Raw genomic sequence first — 17,174 nt, 5'->3', positions numbered from 1 at the left:
TAAATATTCTCAGGTACTTGATGACTTCTGGTTAAGAATTATTCTGTTTGGTGGAAGGGTGTTTTTAAAGTTATTTTATAAAAGTGGTAACATCTTTGTGAATCATGGGGATTATTGGAGTCCTAGATTACTATTATAATGTTGCGACCACTTATAGTAAGAGAAAACAGATGAACACAACTTCCTCAATCCAGTGAATGCAATCCACAGCAGAAATAGGTTTCACATGTGTGAATCTACCACAGAGCAGATGCAGAAGAGACTGCTACTGGGGGTATGGGACAACAGACATCACCCAGCAATGTGCTAATCCATGCAGGTGGGTCATGTGCTACTCTTTAGAGGCCCCTGCAAAATCAGCCTGCGTACAGGCTTGAGAGCTAAACACTGTCTTCCAATAGGTTCATACTTTGTGTCACAGCCTTCTGCTGCTCCTGGTGTTCTCTGGATCAAGGGTGTTTGTGCATGTTTTCTTTTTATTCCTTGAGAATCAGTGTGGGTATATTCCCCCCTCCCCACTACATTACTTGAGCTAGTTAAGATTTTCCATCTCCCAGCAGGCCTAAGAAATAACCTTAACAGCCACAAGAACTGTGAGAAAATGGCTTAAAAGTTCAAAACATTGATTCTTCCCTGCACCCCCCCCAACCCACACTATATGTTCTAATGGATTTCTGCAAAGAAAAAAAGGATTTTTTTAATTTAAAAAAAACCTTCTAACATGAAGCACCTGAGAGGGGAACTGGTGGTGCAGTTAATGTGTGTTCAAAGAGAACATTCAGCAGTAATGTGACGGTGTCATTTGTTTCATCCTCTCTAATCCTGTCCATGAATAAAAGCCTCAAAAAGCCTCCCAGCACTTTGTAATTACTCTAGGTTGCTTAGAGATGTTTGGGGCTTTTGTACTTCAGGCCTTGAAATAACTTCTAAAATCATATGCACACTTACTGAGGAGTAAGCTGCACTGAACCCAGTGGGACTTATTTCTGGATGAACACATGAGGGATCTTACTACACCCCTACTGGAGTTCCACTAAGCGTGGGTTTCGGGGAATGTCTTGTTAGGAAACACACAGCACAACCAAATCATCTTGCTCCCAATCCTTCTTGTCACTGGAGCATTGCATGATGGGAACATATCCCAAGATGCAGCTCTCCAGGTTTTTGATACTATATATATTGAGAAAAAGAAGGTTTTTGCAAAATGTGTATGATGGAGTCTCTACTGAAGGGCTAGGAAACAGTTGAGTCAATCTGGCATTAACCTCTCTTTGAAGTGTGCCAAGTAATTCAACTTTGACATGATTTTTGTTGCTCATTGCTCAAGAAGAAATGTTAATGAAGGCCTTTTAATATAAGCAAGGGCCCCTTTCCCAGTCATTTTCTTTGTTTGTTTAATAACAGTCTCTTCAGCCATTGTGCATTCCAGCATCTATTGGACAATTTCCATATGAAGGAGATGTAGAATCTATCTATCTACTTCAGCAGACCTATGATTTTCTTGAGGATTTGGGGTGAGGAAGATTTCATTTTGGTTTTGGTCACACCACAGTGCTAATTGTAGATGACTCTTCTGACTTCTTCTGCTTGCTGGGCAAGGACTTGAGATATTCTAGGTGTCGTCGGGCATCTTCTTGGTTCTGCCGGACATAGTAGATCAAGTATGAGATCACCATGGCGAACCAGCCGAACATGGTGACCAGCATGGCGATGTCTGTGGTCTTTTTGTAGATGTTGCAGAAGTCTATGTCCCCGACCAGTTGTAGAAAAGGCTTGCCAATGTGCTCCTTCCGTGCAGAGGCATCACACACGATCCCGTCAGAGGTGCCAGCAGCCAGCTCTACCCTCTCAATGAGCTGCTGGAGTGTGCAGTCGCAGAGCCAAGGGTTGCTAGAGAGATTGGCTTTGGCTTTCAGTGTGCTAAAGACATCCTTGTTGACTGACACTAGTTTGTTAGATGACAAATCCAAAGCATGCAGGCTTTCCGACAATCCCCGGAAAGCTCCGACTTCTACACGACTTATGACGTTGTGAGACAAATCGAGTTCCATCAGAAGGGGCAAATTCTGAAAGGCGTCGTTAGGCAGGAAAGAAATTTGGTTGTAATCCAGATACAATTTGTTGGTATCATTGGGTATATCTCTAGGGATAATCATAAGCTGCGCCTTGCTGCAACGGAACGTTTTGAAGCCATCTTCGGTGGAAGGGTAGCAGCCCTTTGGAAAGGTGGTGGCTGAGTGGAAGCAAAAGGCCATCAGAACAAAACTCTGGAGGAGCAACCACATGGCAACTGAGCGGTAGAGGAGCCAGTCCACAAAAGGCATGGTGGGGCATCTGGAGAGCCACGGTGCAGCCTCTCTGTCATCAGTTTTCTTGTATTTCCTTTGCCTCTCAGGGAGCCTTGGGGACTGTGGCTTGGGGATCACTAACTGTGAAAGACAGAGCAAGGGGAAAACTAGAGTTGAGGCAAAGTTTTGTCATCAGAATGAAATGCCGCCACCACCAAAAAAAAGTATATGGCCTGGAGGTATTTTTGATGTGAATGTGCATTGGCCTTATAGCATACAAAAATGGTGTACAATTTATACCAAATCAATAAGCGGTGGCCCTCCAGATGTGGTTGGACTCCAGCTCCCATCAGCCCCAGCCAACATGGCCAATGGTCAAGGATGATAGGAGCTGCAGTCTAACAACATCTTGAGGGCCACAGGTTAGTCACTAAATGGGCATGGCTCATTTTCCATTGCCCCCACTGTACTCACCTTCACATTACCATAACAGCCACAAATCACAAATCACAATACCCTGGAGTCATATCTGCATTGCAGACAGGTATAACAGCCATTCCCTGTCCCATAAGAACCCTGAGAACTACAACTCCGGAAGGGAGGCTGAGAATCTGTAGTTACCAGAGCATCTTAAGGAAGCAATGGCAGTTGCTCTAGTGTAAAGAGCCAATATATTGTTACTGCTGCTGCATGACCATGATGTTTGATTGCTTGCCAATGGTCAGGATGATAAATTGATGTTTCCTAAATGGGAGCTAATGACTGGAGAAGTTTTCCTGAATGGGCAATTTCTCTGCAGAATGCAAGGTGAGACCAGAGCCAGATCCATGTAGCAAGCTCTTGCATTTGCCAGACAGTTCTGTACTGGAGTTTTGTGCAAATGTAATTCTTGCAGACGTGACCCAGTTTACATGTAACACCTAGCCACATGAAACTTCACACATTTGTTTTTTTTTAAAGGAAACCATGAGCAGTGCCACATTCAAACTGGGCCTGAGAACTTGGCACATTCCCAACAGTTTTTTTTTTAAGTGCAGCATTCTAAATCACAAAAGGAAGTTCAAGCAGCAATGAATTGTATTTCTTTTTTAATGCAAGTCTCTTGCAAGAGCAAGGAGGATAAATTCCACACCAAAGTGTCAAATTCCACCACTTAGCAGATGACAAACCCTGCCCTGGTTGTTGATGAAACGGAAACAGTGGCTCAGATGACTAGGCGAGGAACTGAGAAAGTGACACCAGCCAGCAATTGCTAGCTGTTGATGCTCTGAAGCAGGGAATGTTCAAAAGTGTGCTCTAAAGATCTCTGGTCTCAATATATTGCCTATTCACTTCTGAGCCCAATTTAAGGTACTGGTGCACCTTAAAGCTTTAAATGGTGTGGGAACCTGCTGGAGGCCCTCTTCCCATACCAGCCTGCCCATGCCTTAAGAACGTCTGTAGAGGATGTTCTCCAAGTCCCTCTGAGAGTGGTCATGTATCCTACATTACACAAGACTATCCTCTACTTGAAGGGCTGTCAAAGGAGAGTCCTCTGACCCTCCATGTCTGGTTTAAAGATAAAGAACTGTAAGAAGGAAGAACAGGAATCTTGAAGTGGCTCATCCTTAGTTAGTTAGCACCTGGGCAGCAGATTGAGCAGCCACACAGGCTGTCTGGTCACAGTCTTTCCCACGCAGGTGAGATGCATTGTAAATCCATTTAAATTATAATGATTATTTCTAAATTTACATCTATACATATAAACTCAGACATGCAGGTTATATGCAAATCTGTGCCTTTTTTGGGGGGGGGTTATGCATAAATGGCCAACTTCATACCTTATCTAATGGAGGTGCATTATGTATTCACACAGAAGAGGACCTTTTCTGTAGCGGCATCCTAACTTTGAAGCATCCTTTCTAAAGACACACGTCTGGTGCCAACATTACAATCCTTTCGGCACCAGGTTAAGATTTTCCTATTTGCCCAGACATTTTAGATAACATGTTTAGCTGGAACCGCGTTTCCCTACTGTTTAGTCTTATGTTTTAGTCTGCCTCTTACTTTGCTTGCTTTATGTGAATTGCTCGGTTTGCATATTGCCTTTGATAGTGTGCGAATAGTCTTATTCACACTTTTGTATGCTACCCCTGAATCATTTGATGAAGGGTAATTAAGAAGTATGTCAAATAAAAATAAATAAAATAAATTGACAGAAGAACAGCTCCTGCCTGACTCAAAGAAAGTGTGGAACTTGCAACCGATCAGAATGGTCAAAGGGGATGTTACACTTAACCTCCATTCTGTTAACATAATTGCAACTTAAATCAATCCAGGTGATGGCCAAGACCTAATGCACTATGTTCCATGTGCTTAGCTGCCTGGTTAGTCCTCCTGGATCTCTTGGTGGCTTTCATTACCATTGACCATACTATCTTTCTGGGATTAGGCTTAGGAGGCACTGTATTATAGTGGTTCAGGTCCTTCTTGGATGATCGCTAGATCATGTCATATTAGTTAGTCCTAATAAAGGCATTGCCCTACTATATATGGCTATTGCATCATAGCTGTTTTGGTAGGATAGGGCGTTCCATGCATCTTTGAATAGACCCTCATTTTCCTCTGCGTAACTGACAAGGAAGAGTTGCAGTGGGGGAAAGTGAAGAACTTATGCTAAGTTGCCAAAGGAATCCTCCTCCAACACCTGTCCAAACATACATTGGTTTAAGAACATAAGAAAATCCCTGCTGAATTATTCCAACAGGCCATCTAGTCCAGCATCCTGTTCTCATAGTGGCCAAACAGATGCCTATGGGAAGCCCACAAGCAAGACCTGAGCACAAGAGCACTCTCCACTCCTGTGGTTTCCAGCAACTCGTATTCAGAGGCACATTTTCTGCAACAGCGAAGGTAGAACATAGCCATCATGGCTAGTAGCCACTGAAATTTATCCTCCATGAATTTGTTTAATCCCCTTGTGAAACCATCTAAGCTGGTGGCCATCACTACCTCATGTGGAAGCAAATTCCACAGTGTAATGATGTGCTGTGTGAAGGAGCACTTTGCTTTGTCTGTCCTGAATCCTCCAACATTCAGCTTCACTGGATGGCCCTGAGTTCTAGTATTATGAGGGAGAAAAACTTCTCTCGGACCACTTTTTTCACACCATGCATAAGTTTCTTCTAAACTAACCCCCCCCCAGATGTTGCAACCTTTCCAAGACTTTGCCAGACACTGTTCCATATATTTCCATGCTGTACTTTGCATCCATGAAGTTTAAAAACATAGGTTATTTTCCTTAAGAAAAAGAGAAACTACAGTACTATACTTCAGAACCAAAATTCTCTCCAGATAGAACACATCATTCTTGCTGTGATCAAAACTATGCAATCAGTGGAAGGCTAAAGGTAAAGGTGTCCCCACACTTATAGTGCGAGTCGTTTCCGACTCTTAGGGTGACGTCTTGCGATGTTTACTAGGCAGACCGTATATATGGGGTGGGATTGCCAGTTCCTTCCCTGGCCTTTCTTTACCCCCCAGCTGGATGGAAGCCTGAGTGGACCTTGACCCCTTTTACCGGAGATTCGACTTCCTCCTTCCGTTGGAATCAAACTCAGGCCGTGAGCAGAGCTTCGGCTGCGTTACCGCCGCTTACCACTCTGCGCCACGGAGGGTCCTAGTGGAAGGCTAGTCTTTCCAAATCTAAGATCAATAGGGCCTCTGTCTATTTCAGAAAGCCAATTATGCCCAGTGGATTTTCAGAAAATCGTCCTCGGGCTCTTAGGAACTATAAAAGGATTTGAGCCTGTGTATTTTATGAAGGCAATTTGGTTCAGATTTCCATGAAACCAGCCAAGCAAAGATGTTTGGGTCTTTCCTCCCTTTCAAGCAATTGGGCCTTTGCCAGAAAGGCAATCCCATTAAATAGTGAAAGGGATTCACTGAACGTTTCCAGCCTTTGCAAATGATGAGTTGCTTTACTTAAGAATGCCAAGAGGGAAGGGAAAGCCCTGCCTATAATAGATCAGCCAATTAAAGATTCAAAATACCATGTTGAGCTACTCTGGAACAGGCCCCTTTGGAATGGAATTGGGGAATGAAGCTGCAGGGATGCAGCCTCAGGCATTAGAGGGCTTTGTGTCTAGGAAATGACCTGATTCTCCAGATAGTGTAGCCTACACTGTATTTCCTGGCTGTTGTGTTTTTCAATGTGGGTTCCAGATCACTCAGCAATACTGAGGGCAGGCTTGCAATTATCTGATGGCCTATGATGATGATCCCAAATCACTTTCAGATGACCAGGTGCTGGGATGCTTTTTATGAGAGAGGCAGTCCTGTGTTTTTTTCCAGCCCATCAGTGTGCCACATAGTGAGTGACTTGTGGCCTGAGGTAAAAGCATATATTCAAATTTTATTGTTGATTAACCATTCACTTTATTATTATCTGTATTTTAAATTTTATTTTTTAAATAGTGTTTTCTGTTTTAACATTGTACACTGCCTTGATATTTTATTATATGGAGTTATAGAAACACTTTTATAAATAAAATAAATAATAAATACTAGAGTGGGGAAGATTTTCAGCTCGAGGGTCACATTCCCTTCTGATCAGCCTTCCAGGGGCCACATGCCAGTGGTGGGCAGGGCCAGAAGCAAAGTGAGCAAAGCAGCATATGCAATTTTTTACACTTGAATTTCCAGTGGTCATAGAGAACACCAAGTTAGACTATTTGTCTGTTTAACCTAAGATTGCCTACTCTGACTGGCAGTGGCTCTCCAAGCAGAGGACTTTCCCATCACTTGTTACCTGACCCTTTTAACTACAGATGCAAGGATTGAACCTGGGACTTTCTGCATGCAAAGCATTCCCTCAACCATTGAGCTAGGGGCAAGTGCCAAAGAGGCCTGATCAGACGTGAACTGAGCATGTGCCTTACAATATGTCCCAGAATCCTCTGCATGTGGAAGGTTGCTTGGCTGACAAATTGATGAGGAAAAGGGATACTTGAAGGTAGAAAGTTTGAAAACCACTGGCACAATGTAAAATTGATGTTGGATATAGGTAGAGTGTGCAGGATAATTTCAGCTTGGAATGACTACAGTGCAAATCAAGGGGATTCTGCTATCTAAAGGATTCTGCTGTCCATATCAGCATGCTGTCCCAGTCCTCCTGCTGTCTAGTGAGGCAGGTGGTGATCTGAGAGCGTAGGGCTTCCCCAGGACATTTGTCTCATTAAGGTGAAAGACAGAATGGTATCTCTCCCTTATTCCCTGTTCTGCCGGACTGGCAGATGAATTATACTTCAATAGTAACAATGGTGCAGAGTCCTCCATTGCATCTAAGAACAGTATGCTAATTTATGGAACACACAGCAGGCTGCGTGGCACACATTGCTCTGTGCTCCTAACACCTGCCTGCTGCTCCTTGGCCCCCAGGTTCTGCTACCACGTTCTGCCTAATGATAAGCCAGCCCTGAATTACAGGGCCTTTCCAGTTGTGGCACTGGGCATGTGGAATCTCTTCCCCAGGCAGGCTTGCCTGGTGCCAAATTGGATGTCTTTATGGCACCAGGCAAAGAGCTTTGTATTTTCTATCATATAATCCAAGCTCATTTTAATCTGATGATTTTTACTAGTACTTCTGTAGTTTCAAAACCACTTTACTTGGGTTTTACTATTCCACTTGATACTGGCTTTTACTCAGTATTGTTTTTACAGCTGTCATGATTCACCCTAGGTTTGTTTTTTTGTCATTTGTTTTAAACTAAGGGGCAAAATAAATAAATAATAGTACTGAAAGTTTAGAATTTCCTGAAATTCTGACTGTCTTGGAAGTTAATTACATTGCAATCCTATGAACGTCTACTCAGAGGTAAGTCCCACTGAGTTCAATGGAGCTTTGTCCCAAGTAAAGTAACTATAGGATTGTACCCTTAAATGACTATTTAATGAGCACCAGAGCCAGTGTGGTGTAGTGGTTAAGGTGTTGGACTACGACCTGGGAGACTAGGGTTTGAATCCCCACATAGCCATGAAGCTCACTGGGTGACCTTGGGCCAGTCACTGCCTCTCAGCCTCATGAAAACACTATTCATAGGGTCGCCATAAGTCGGAATCGACTTGAAGGCAGTACATTTACATTTAGGTAACCCAAAGAATAGGATGACAAAGACCACCATGGACAGGGCCAGCACCAGGCATGAGTGGGCCTTTTTGGGCACCAGACTTCAGCAGGCCCTTTGGATAGGGTTGTGATGATCCCAGGCAACCCCGCCCCCCAAGCAGCCAGGGCTGCATCAGCGCACTAGCACACTGTATGTGCATGCCTGCCATAAGATGGTGGTGGGAGATCAAACTCCAAGGGTTGTCACCCCCACCACCATCTCGGGTGATGACAGGCATGTGCATGCAGCGCACTAGCATGCTGACACAGCATGAAGCGGCTGGGCCTATTTATGCCCATGCTGGCTGCATCAGGGAGTATTGCCTGGGAGGGTGGAGCTCTGACTCTGCAATCCATGCCAGCATCGGGTCACGGGGTGTGATTTGCAGCCTGGGGTATTACCCCAGGCTGCACATCACACCCCACGACCCGAAGCTGGTGTGGATTGCAGAACGGGAGCACCACACTCACAACCCCAGCCTATATGTTTAAGAGGGCCCTTTTGAGCCACAGGGGCCCTTGGCCCATGCCCGACCTGGCTGCCCGCTGGCACCGGGCCTGACCATGGAGTTTCCTTTCTTTAAAATGCAAACAGATCACAACTGTGTCTGCAGCATTAGGCACAGTGAGGCAATTACAGGTGGCAAATTGCTTCCCCCCTCCAAATCATTCCTCCTGAGTCCCCGTGACCATTCCTTTCTGTTAGAGATAATAACAGTCCTGCTGGATCAGGTCAGTGGTCCATCTAGGCCAGCATCCTGTTCTCACAGTGGCTAATCAGATGTCTATGGAAAGCCTGCAAGCAGGAGTGCAGCAGTGCTCTGCCCGCTTGTGATTCCCAGAAACTTGGTATTCAGAGGCATCCTGCCTTCAACAGTGGAGGGAGAACATAGCCAACATGGCTAATAGCCATTGATACCTTTATCCTCTCTTAATTGTCTAATCCTCTTTTAAAGCCATCCAAGATGGTGGCCATCACCACATCTTGTGGGAGTGAATTCCAAAGTTTAACCATGTCCTGTGTGAAAAAGGACTTTCATTTGTCTGCCCTGAATCTTCAGATATTCCATTCAGCTACATTGGATGGTGCTTGGGTTCTCTGTATGCTACAAACCCATCATACACCTCCTAAGCTAGCCTGCTGTGTCCCCAGGCGCACCAGAGGATGCAATTCCATTGCCAGTATTGAAGCAAGATTCAATTGCCAGTTGTGCGGGGGGGGGAATCTTGTCCTTTGCCTCAGGCAGCGAAAGGTCTTGAACCATCCTGGCAAGCATCATGCAGGAATTGTGACATGCATGTTCTTTTCTTAGTGAAGACATGTAATCCCACAAGCTAGGCTAAACAATGCCTATATTTCCTGGAGCATTTTAAGACTGCAGCATACACACCTCTGCCATTAAAAAAAACACCTAACTTCAGAGGATATCATAACTGCATTATTTGTTTATCCAGAATGGAACTGTCTTCCCGCACACCCCTTTTTGGTTTGCTGCTGCTGCCACCACACACTCTCTTCACAGACATAATCAGCAGACATAAAGTCCTTTTAAATTAATTTTCCAGAAAAGGGAAAAAGAGGTCTGTTTTTTTAAAGCAAACTTAGAATAATACTTTATTACATGGCTATATGCAAGCAGCGAAGGCCCATCTTCCAAAGCAATACATTAATGGTGAAGAAGAAGTAAAAATCTGGCAGATGTGTGCGACAAACATTTGAATCAGAGTTGCACCATGTGATTGTACAAAATTTATCACAGTAATCTGTGATCAAGCTCTGGGGGCAGACTGAAATAACATATTTCATGGGGAATGCAGCCATAATTTCAGGGTTTCTAATTTCTTGTTGTTTCATTGATTCTTATTATTTGTGTAGGGGTGAGAGAGACATCCTGATGCAGAGCTGGAGCAAATGTCTACAACTGTAAGATTTGCAACAAGATACTAAGAAATAAATACAAAGGGAAATAATTCCTTTTTGTTAACATGTTAAGTGGAACTACAACTTCCAGAAACATGAACATGCCATTTAAAAATTATTCTTGAAAAGGATGTAGAGGTTTCAAATACTAAACCCACCATGAAAAATGACATTGTCCAGATGCAGTTGCTGCATAGATTTACATTCAAGATTATCCAAGTGGTTTAATATGCATGTGAGTTTTGCCAAGAGCGATATTCTTATTTCCCCATATTTTAAAACTTGTGGTTAAAGAATTGTAACCTTTTAAAATATATTTTGTATGCTTGTATATTATACACAATATAATTGTATAAAAAGGAGAACCACCAGAGGGCACCAAAATCAGCGGCTCCATCCCTAATACAAGAGTCTTTCTCTCTCCCGCTCTTACACACACACACATTCTGACTGAATGGGAAAATCAAGCTTCAGCTGATTATAGAACAGTGTTTTACGTTGTGCCTAGAAGCCAAAATACAGTAAAGTGAATTACTGGACGAAAGACTTAAAATGGGCTTAGCATGGGCAATGTAGCTGAATGCCTTACCTGGAGTGCAGGAGAGGGGGAACAGCCACACACACCCCTTTCCCGCCCCTTCTGAAAATCCAGGCGCTAGTACCCTTGGCTAACATTCCCCCGCCCCGCACGCCGCCGCTCCCCAGGCTTTCAATTTTGAAAAGACATTTGCAATCCCATTCTAAATCTCTCTGGATCTCCCCCACGAACGCTTAGCAAAGAGGTGCAGTCTTTACGGCTGCAATCTTATCCTCACTCTTACCTGGGAGTAAGCCCCACTGAACATCAGGGGCCTTACTTCTGAGTAAGCATGCATAGGATTGGGCTGCACCCGCAGGTCTGCCTCCCCCCCCTTTTTTTTTTTGCATTGGGGAGAGGAAGGAATGGGAATGAATTAGATACAACTTTGAACGATGCGGGCAAAGTTGCACCAGATCTCCCCGCAACTCAACTCCTCCGCCGTACTGGAGGGGCGATCCCGGGTTTCCGAATCTCCCTCCCTCTGTGGCGGCGAAGCAATGGCTGAGTCCTTCCCACCCGCCTCGTCCTTCCTTCTGCTCTGGGGTGGGGGTGGAATCGGACTCACCTTTCGCCACTCGACTCCCGCCCCTGGCCGTCGCTGTCCTCCGGAGCCCCGCAGCAACCCGAGGGAAGAAGGGAGAAAAGCGAGCCGGGGGGAGAGCCGACAAAATCTGCCGCGACCCCCTTCCAATCAACAGGCATTGCGGCTTTCCCCCCTCTGCTCTCTCTCTCTCTTTATCCCGTTAATCTGCAGCAGGCTCCGGAGCCTGTCTGAATCCGGAGCAGGAGATCCCGACCTTTCGCCAGAGCTGCCATCACGCCAGGGGAGGACGCGTGAAGTTTGCTAGGTTATTACCGCCACGCGTGCGAAGAGCGTGTGTGTGCCCCGTGTGTGTGCGTGCGTGCGTGCGTGTATGTGCACCTTGAGCACCGGATCACGTAGAGCAGCCTCTGGCTAGCTTGGAAAAATCGCAGGCAATAATAATAATAATTAAAAAGCACCGATGCGGGGCTCGATGTCCTGGTCTTTGTACCGTGTGAGCGTGTGACTGCCTGCCTGCTACTGATCCTTTGAGCCAGCGAAAGCGAGGGTGGGTTTCCCCCTTCTCGGCTGAGAATGATAGCTCTCCTTTGGGGATTGAAAACCCCGCCTGGAAAGAGAGCGAGAGAGCGGACATAATACACCCAAGGCTCCATGCAACCTGGGAAATTCGTATTTTTGTTTGTTAAATTTGGGAGACGGGCAGAGAAGCCGACCTGGTAGCTGGCGGCTGTTTCTCTCCTCCTCTACTGCTGTCCCAACTCATCAAGACACGAACCCTCTTAAGTTACCATCAAACACAAATCTTATTGGACCATGAGGAAAGTTCCATACTGAAAAGGGATCCTGAAACAGAAGGCGAAGGGCCTGTTTAGCACAGCGGTAGATCGCCTGTTTTGCATGCAGTAGGACTCCTGGTTTAATTTCCGGTAGGGTATTTCTCCATAAAGCTGGGAAAGAGGCTTGCCGGAAAGCCTGGAGAGCAGCTGCTAGACAATACTGAGCTAGACTGAGCCATGGTCTGACTTGGTATAAGGCAGCTGCCTCGGTTCCTAAATTTATTTAAACTATCGTCATAAACGACAACGCAAGGCAGCAATCACAAGTGTAACAGCGCTCTTCCTCAGTCTGAATGTGGCTGGGCATGATGGAAGCCCTAGTCTGCAGCAAGGCCGGCCCAATACATTTTGCTGCCTGAGGCAAAGGGTAAGGGGACGCCCACTCGCCCACTGAATATACAGAAGGCAACCAGACGGGGGGGGGTATTCAACTAAATCCTATTCAGAGCAGATCCATTGAAATTAATGGACCTAAATTAGTAATGTCCGTTAACTTAAATGGGTGTACTCCGAGTAGGACTAGTACTGGGGTGTGCTTTAAATATGTGGCATGGTCCTGCCCTTCAACACTAGCCATGGGACAGCAGCCTCCGTTATGCTGGAGGGCAGCAGGGCAGCTTAGGGGATGCAGGGTACCCAAGGTGACACACCAACTCCAGCCTCCTACTGAGGGGAATGATTGGCTGAGGAACTCCAGGGAACAGCTGGGGGGGGGGTGTCTGCTGCTCAACGCCAGCATCTTCTGCCTCACTCTGCTTAATAGTAGGGATGGCCCTGATTTGCAGTTTGTTATTATAAGATGAACATTGAATGGAGGGGGTGTTTTGCAGGTTCATTAGCTGTACAAACAGAAGCAGTAAAGAGAGACAAAGCAGAGAAGACAGAGGTTCTGAGACAACCCTCTTTGTCAGGATTCAACGGTCTTCAGGGTTTCAGCCCCTGCAGGAAGTTAGAGATCCTTTTTTTAAACATATATTATCCTCTTCTATGACAAAATGATGCTTATTCCCAAATCAATGTGTTAAGCACCAGGGCAACAGAAATAAATGCCATTTGGTCCCCGTAGTCATGATGGTGCTATGATTTTAGCAATTTTTTAAAATATGAAACGGCACATGCTCAGACTATTTATTTTATTTAAATCAGAGGTGGCAAACTGCTTTTTGTGTGCTTGTTTTGGTCAGGGGTGTAGAAGCAGTTGTAAAGCGTGGTATGGTAGGGAAGGGAAATGTTAATTGTGGGCTTAACAATTCATTGTGGGAAAGGGCCATAGCTCAGTGACAGAGCGCCTGCTCTGCATGCAGAAGGTGCCAAGTTCAATCCCTGGCATCTCAAGGTAGGCCTGGGAGGGAATCCTGCAGGTCAGTGTAAACAATACTGAGCTAGATGGCCCAATGGTCTGATTCAGTATAAGGCAGCTTTTTTTGTTCCTAAGTAATATACATGGCTCCATAACACCATTAAATCCAGGACCTAAATTTACCTAGCTATACCACTGTGTTGAGGATTGCCCCGGGACTAATTGCATGCAAAGCATGTACTCTACCCTTCCCTTAATTATTTCATTTCCTTTGAATGAATCTTTGAGCTTTGGGGTGTAGTTTTCAAGGTGTCATTTAGGAGTTCTTGGCAGATGATTCTTTAACCTCCAAATATAAAAAGCAACAGCTAGTCTCTAGTCTAGAAAGCTCCCAAACCAAGAGACGTTTGGCTCTTGTTCTCAAGAGACGCCGTCCTTGATCAACTGGACGATCACACCTGATTCACCCACACACCTTCAGTTTAAGGGCCAAATTGCAGGAACTGTTAGACCCTCAGTTCAGTTAACAGTATGACTTGGCAGAGGGCTGGGGGGAAATCCAGCAGATAGATCCAAATGCCAAATAGCCCCCAAGCATTTAAAAACAGCTGCTTTCTACAGCTTGCTATTTTGACAAGCCCTTGATACAGATCATGTATTCTGTTTCCTTGAAGCTACCTTGAAACTAACTACACCTCTGGGAGTGATATTGGGATCATCTTCCAGGTTGGTTTGTGAAGGAAGGGGGCTCATCTGAAGCAAGTGGTTTTGGCAGTGGCCACAGAATCTAATAGACATCGATCATGGCAGAGAAGGTTACAGGACTTGGAGCACACGGAACGGGAAAGACATTTCCCAAATATTCCTTGTAGCAAGTTTTCTCAAGCATCTTTGCGATATTAGGGCTGTGTTCAAGCTTAAAACAACAAAAAAGAGCCATTTAAACTGCTCCTACTGAGAACATGGCCCAGGACAGTCATGTAGTGCTCCAGTATCAACCAGTGTTAAAACTAGCGTTCTGGTACTTGCACTGGTTTTCTGTTCCAAGCTCCAGTGAAAAAACTGGTTTTAATCCAATAGAGAGGGCACATTTCCTTCTTCTTTGGAAACCCAGATATGCATTGCTAGAAAAGAGGACACCTATTTGCATCAAACTGCATATACTACATTATATACCTATAGATGCAATTTTAGAAATAATTACTAAGTGCAGGCTGGTCCATTAGGGCCGATGGGGCATTGCCTGCCCTTTTCAATATGCCTGCCAGCTTCCTCCTTCTTAGTCTCAGGGTAGAGACACACTCACTGTTCTGCTGGTTCCAGTTTGTCTCAACCTCTCTTTCCTGAAAATGGGAGCACACAACGCTAGTTAAAACCTGCTCCCTTTTTACTGTAAAACCGTAAAACCTGGTGGTATCAGCTTGAATGCGTTTTTTTAAAATTCGCTTCGAATAGATTATGCAACTGATTGGCAGATCAACCCATTACCCCTCCAGGTGTGGTCAATGGAAATGCTTTGCTGTAAGCTACTAGAGCGCTCACTGCTACAGTGTTGCAGTTGTAGAACTCAGCAGGGAGGAGGATGGAGACTGCATATGCATATACATTTAAAACACATTTAAAGCATATCCCCCACCCACCCCCAAAAAATCTGGGAACTGTAGTTTGTTAAGGGTGATAGGAATTATAGAATTGTGAGAGTGTGTAAGATAATATGAAATAATGGTAGGGACGCCCGTGCTCATTTAACAGAGGTGAATCTGGGTGCTTTTTGGTGAGTGTTATGGTGAAAAGAGGCAGGATGTAGGTGTCAGGAGAGATGCACTTCTGATATTTCAGTTTTCTAACATGAGAATCCCAGTAGAGGGAAAGGAGAACAAAACCAAATAGAGCACTCCTGTTTTTGTCTGTGGTTGCTTTAGCTGAACAGATGGACCAACTATGGCAGACCGACTTGTGTGCCCAGCTTTAAAATGAATCATACTGGTGGGTGCTAAAGATAGGGCCTTCTCAGTGGTGGTTCCAACCTTATGGCATTCCCTTCCAAGAGATACACACCTGGCTCCTTCTGATTTGTTTTTAAGGAAGTTTTGCATATTCGTTTTGCTTGGCTTTTCACTGAAAGGTTTTATTGTATAGCCAGGATGGGAACCTGTGGACCTCCAAACATTGTGGGACTACAACTCCCATCATTCCTGACCTATTGGCCATACTGACTATGGCTGTTGGAAGCTGGAGTTCAATATCTGGAGGATCACAGGTTCCCCATCACTGCTGCGTAGGCTCCTACTGGAGTTGGTGTTTATTGAATGTTATTGTACTGGGCACATTTAAACTGTCTGCTTTAGTGTGGTTTTTAATGTTTGCTTTTTTAATGATATTGTACATTTGTTATAAACCATTGGGAAGGGTTAAAAGTCTTGAAAAGTGGCTTAGAAAGATCTGAAATAAATAAAATAAAAATGAATGGAGAAGACTGGCTTAAGAAAAGCTCCAGGTTGTGCAGGGAGAAGCTGCTGTGCAGATTTCATTGCGGTTTCTAGATTGATAGTAAAAGTAACCAAGATGGAAAAGTGCCCACAAGAGACTTCAGTGTCCAGGTCTGAGACATTTTTATTAGTTTGTAACTTTTTGAGAAGGAGAAAGAGCATTCATCCAGAGATCCATTAATCACCCTTAAACATTCTTAAATAGTAATGGCATATTTAACTTTCAAGGTGCTGCTGCCTCCGCTGCTAGGAACATAAGGAGAGCCCTGCTTCATCAGGCCAGTGGCCCATCTAGACCAGCATCTAGTTCTCACTGTGCTCACAGTGGCCCTCTGGATGCCTACAGGAAGCCTGCCAGCAGGACCTGAGCACAACAGCACTCTCCCCACCTGCAATTCCCAGCAAGTGGCATTCATAGTGCAGGAAGAACATAGCTATTGTGGCTAGTAGCTATTGATAGCCTTACCTTCCATGAATTTGTCTAATCCTCTTTTAAAGCCACCCATGTTGGTGGCCATCATTGCTTTTTATGGGAGCAAATTCCATAGTTTAACTATGCACTACATGAAGAAGTACTTTCTTTTGTCTGTTCTGAATCTTTCTACATTCAGCTTCATTGGATGGTTAATCTGGGTTCCCCCCTGCCCCTGCTCTGGGAATATGTAGAAATGTCTACCTCTGTCCTTCAATTGCATTTATTTATTCTCAATATATATCCCTGCCTGCTCAATAACAAAAGTTTCTCTTGGTGGTTTAGAAGTAAAAAATAAAACCATAAAATACAAAAATACAATAGGAAAATAAAATCTAAAACAGAATAAAACCTATCACAGAATCAGACCAGAATACAAACCAATACCAGAGCATAACAACACCAGGGTAACAGTCCTAAAAAGTACTAATATTTAAGATTTGTGTAGTTAACTTTGTGACAGGTGATGCTTCTCCCAATTGGGTGGGTTCCACTGGCATGGTCCACACTAATGTACCAGTGGCAGCTGGTGACCCCATATCAGTGGGGCAGTGGAATCTGCTCCAGGTTTTAGTCTGAACGTTCAAGGAGCTGTCCAA

At 44.6% G+C, this 17,174-nt stretch overlaps 1 protein-coding gene across 2 annotated transcripts; it reads right to left on the bottom strand.

Annotated features, from left to right (window-relative positions):
• Positions 1 to 1,335: 1,335 nt before the first annotated feature.
• LRRC3C (leucine rich repeat containing 3C) lies at positions 1,336 to 11,615 on the bottom strand. 2 transcript variants are annotated; one of them, XM_061590159.1, is made up of 2 exons: positions 11,500 to 11,615; positions 1,336 to 2,429 (listed from the first exon to the last, which is right to left on the bottom strand). In XM_061590159.1, exon 2 carries the CDS (start codon positions 2,322 to 2,324, stop codon positions 1,542 to 1,544), a length of 783 nt encoding a protein of 260 aa, XP_061446143.1. In that variant the 5' UTR covers positions 2,325 to 2,429; positions 11,500 to 11,615; the 3' UTR covers positions 1,336 to 1,541. The 2 variants fall into 2 exon arrangements, with proteins under 2 accessions (XP_061446143.1, XP_061446142.1); XM_061590158.1 differs by lacking the exon at positions 11,500 to 11,615 and adding an exon at positions 10,944 to 11,040.
• Between the last annotated feature and the right edge of the window lie 5,559 nt (positions 11,616 to 17,174).

Source organism: Rhineura floridana, chromosome 11 (assembly GCF_030035675.1).
Source record: "Rhineura floridana isolate rRhiFlo1 chromosome 11, rRhiFlo1.hap2, whole genome shotgun sequence".
NCBI classification, from domain to species: domain Eukaryota; kingdom Metazoa; phylum Chordata; class Lepidosauria; order Squamata; family Rhineuridae; genus Rhineura; species Rhineura floridana.
This window is presented reverse-complemented; position numbering and strand designations above follow the sequence as displayed.

Bases quoted from the DNA above. Each gene is read 5' to 3' on its own strand.
- LRRC3C (XM_061590159.1), bottom strand. From the start codon at position 2,324: ATGCCTTTTGTGGACTGGCTCCTCTACCGCTCAGTTGCCATGTGGTTG.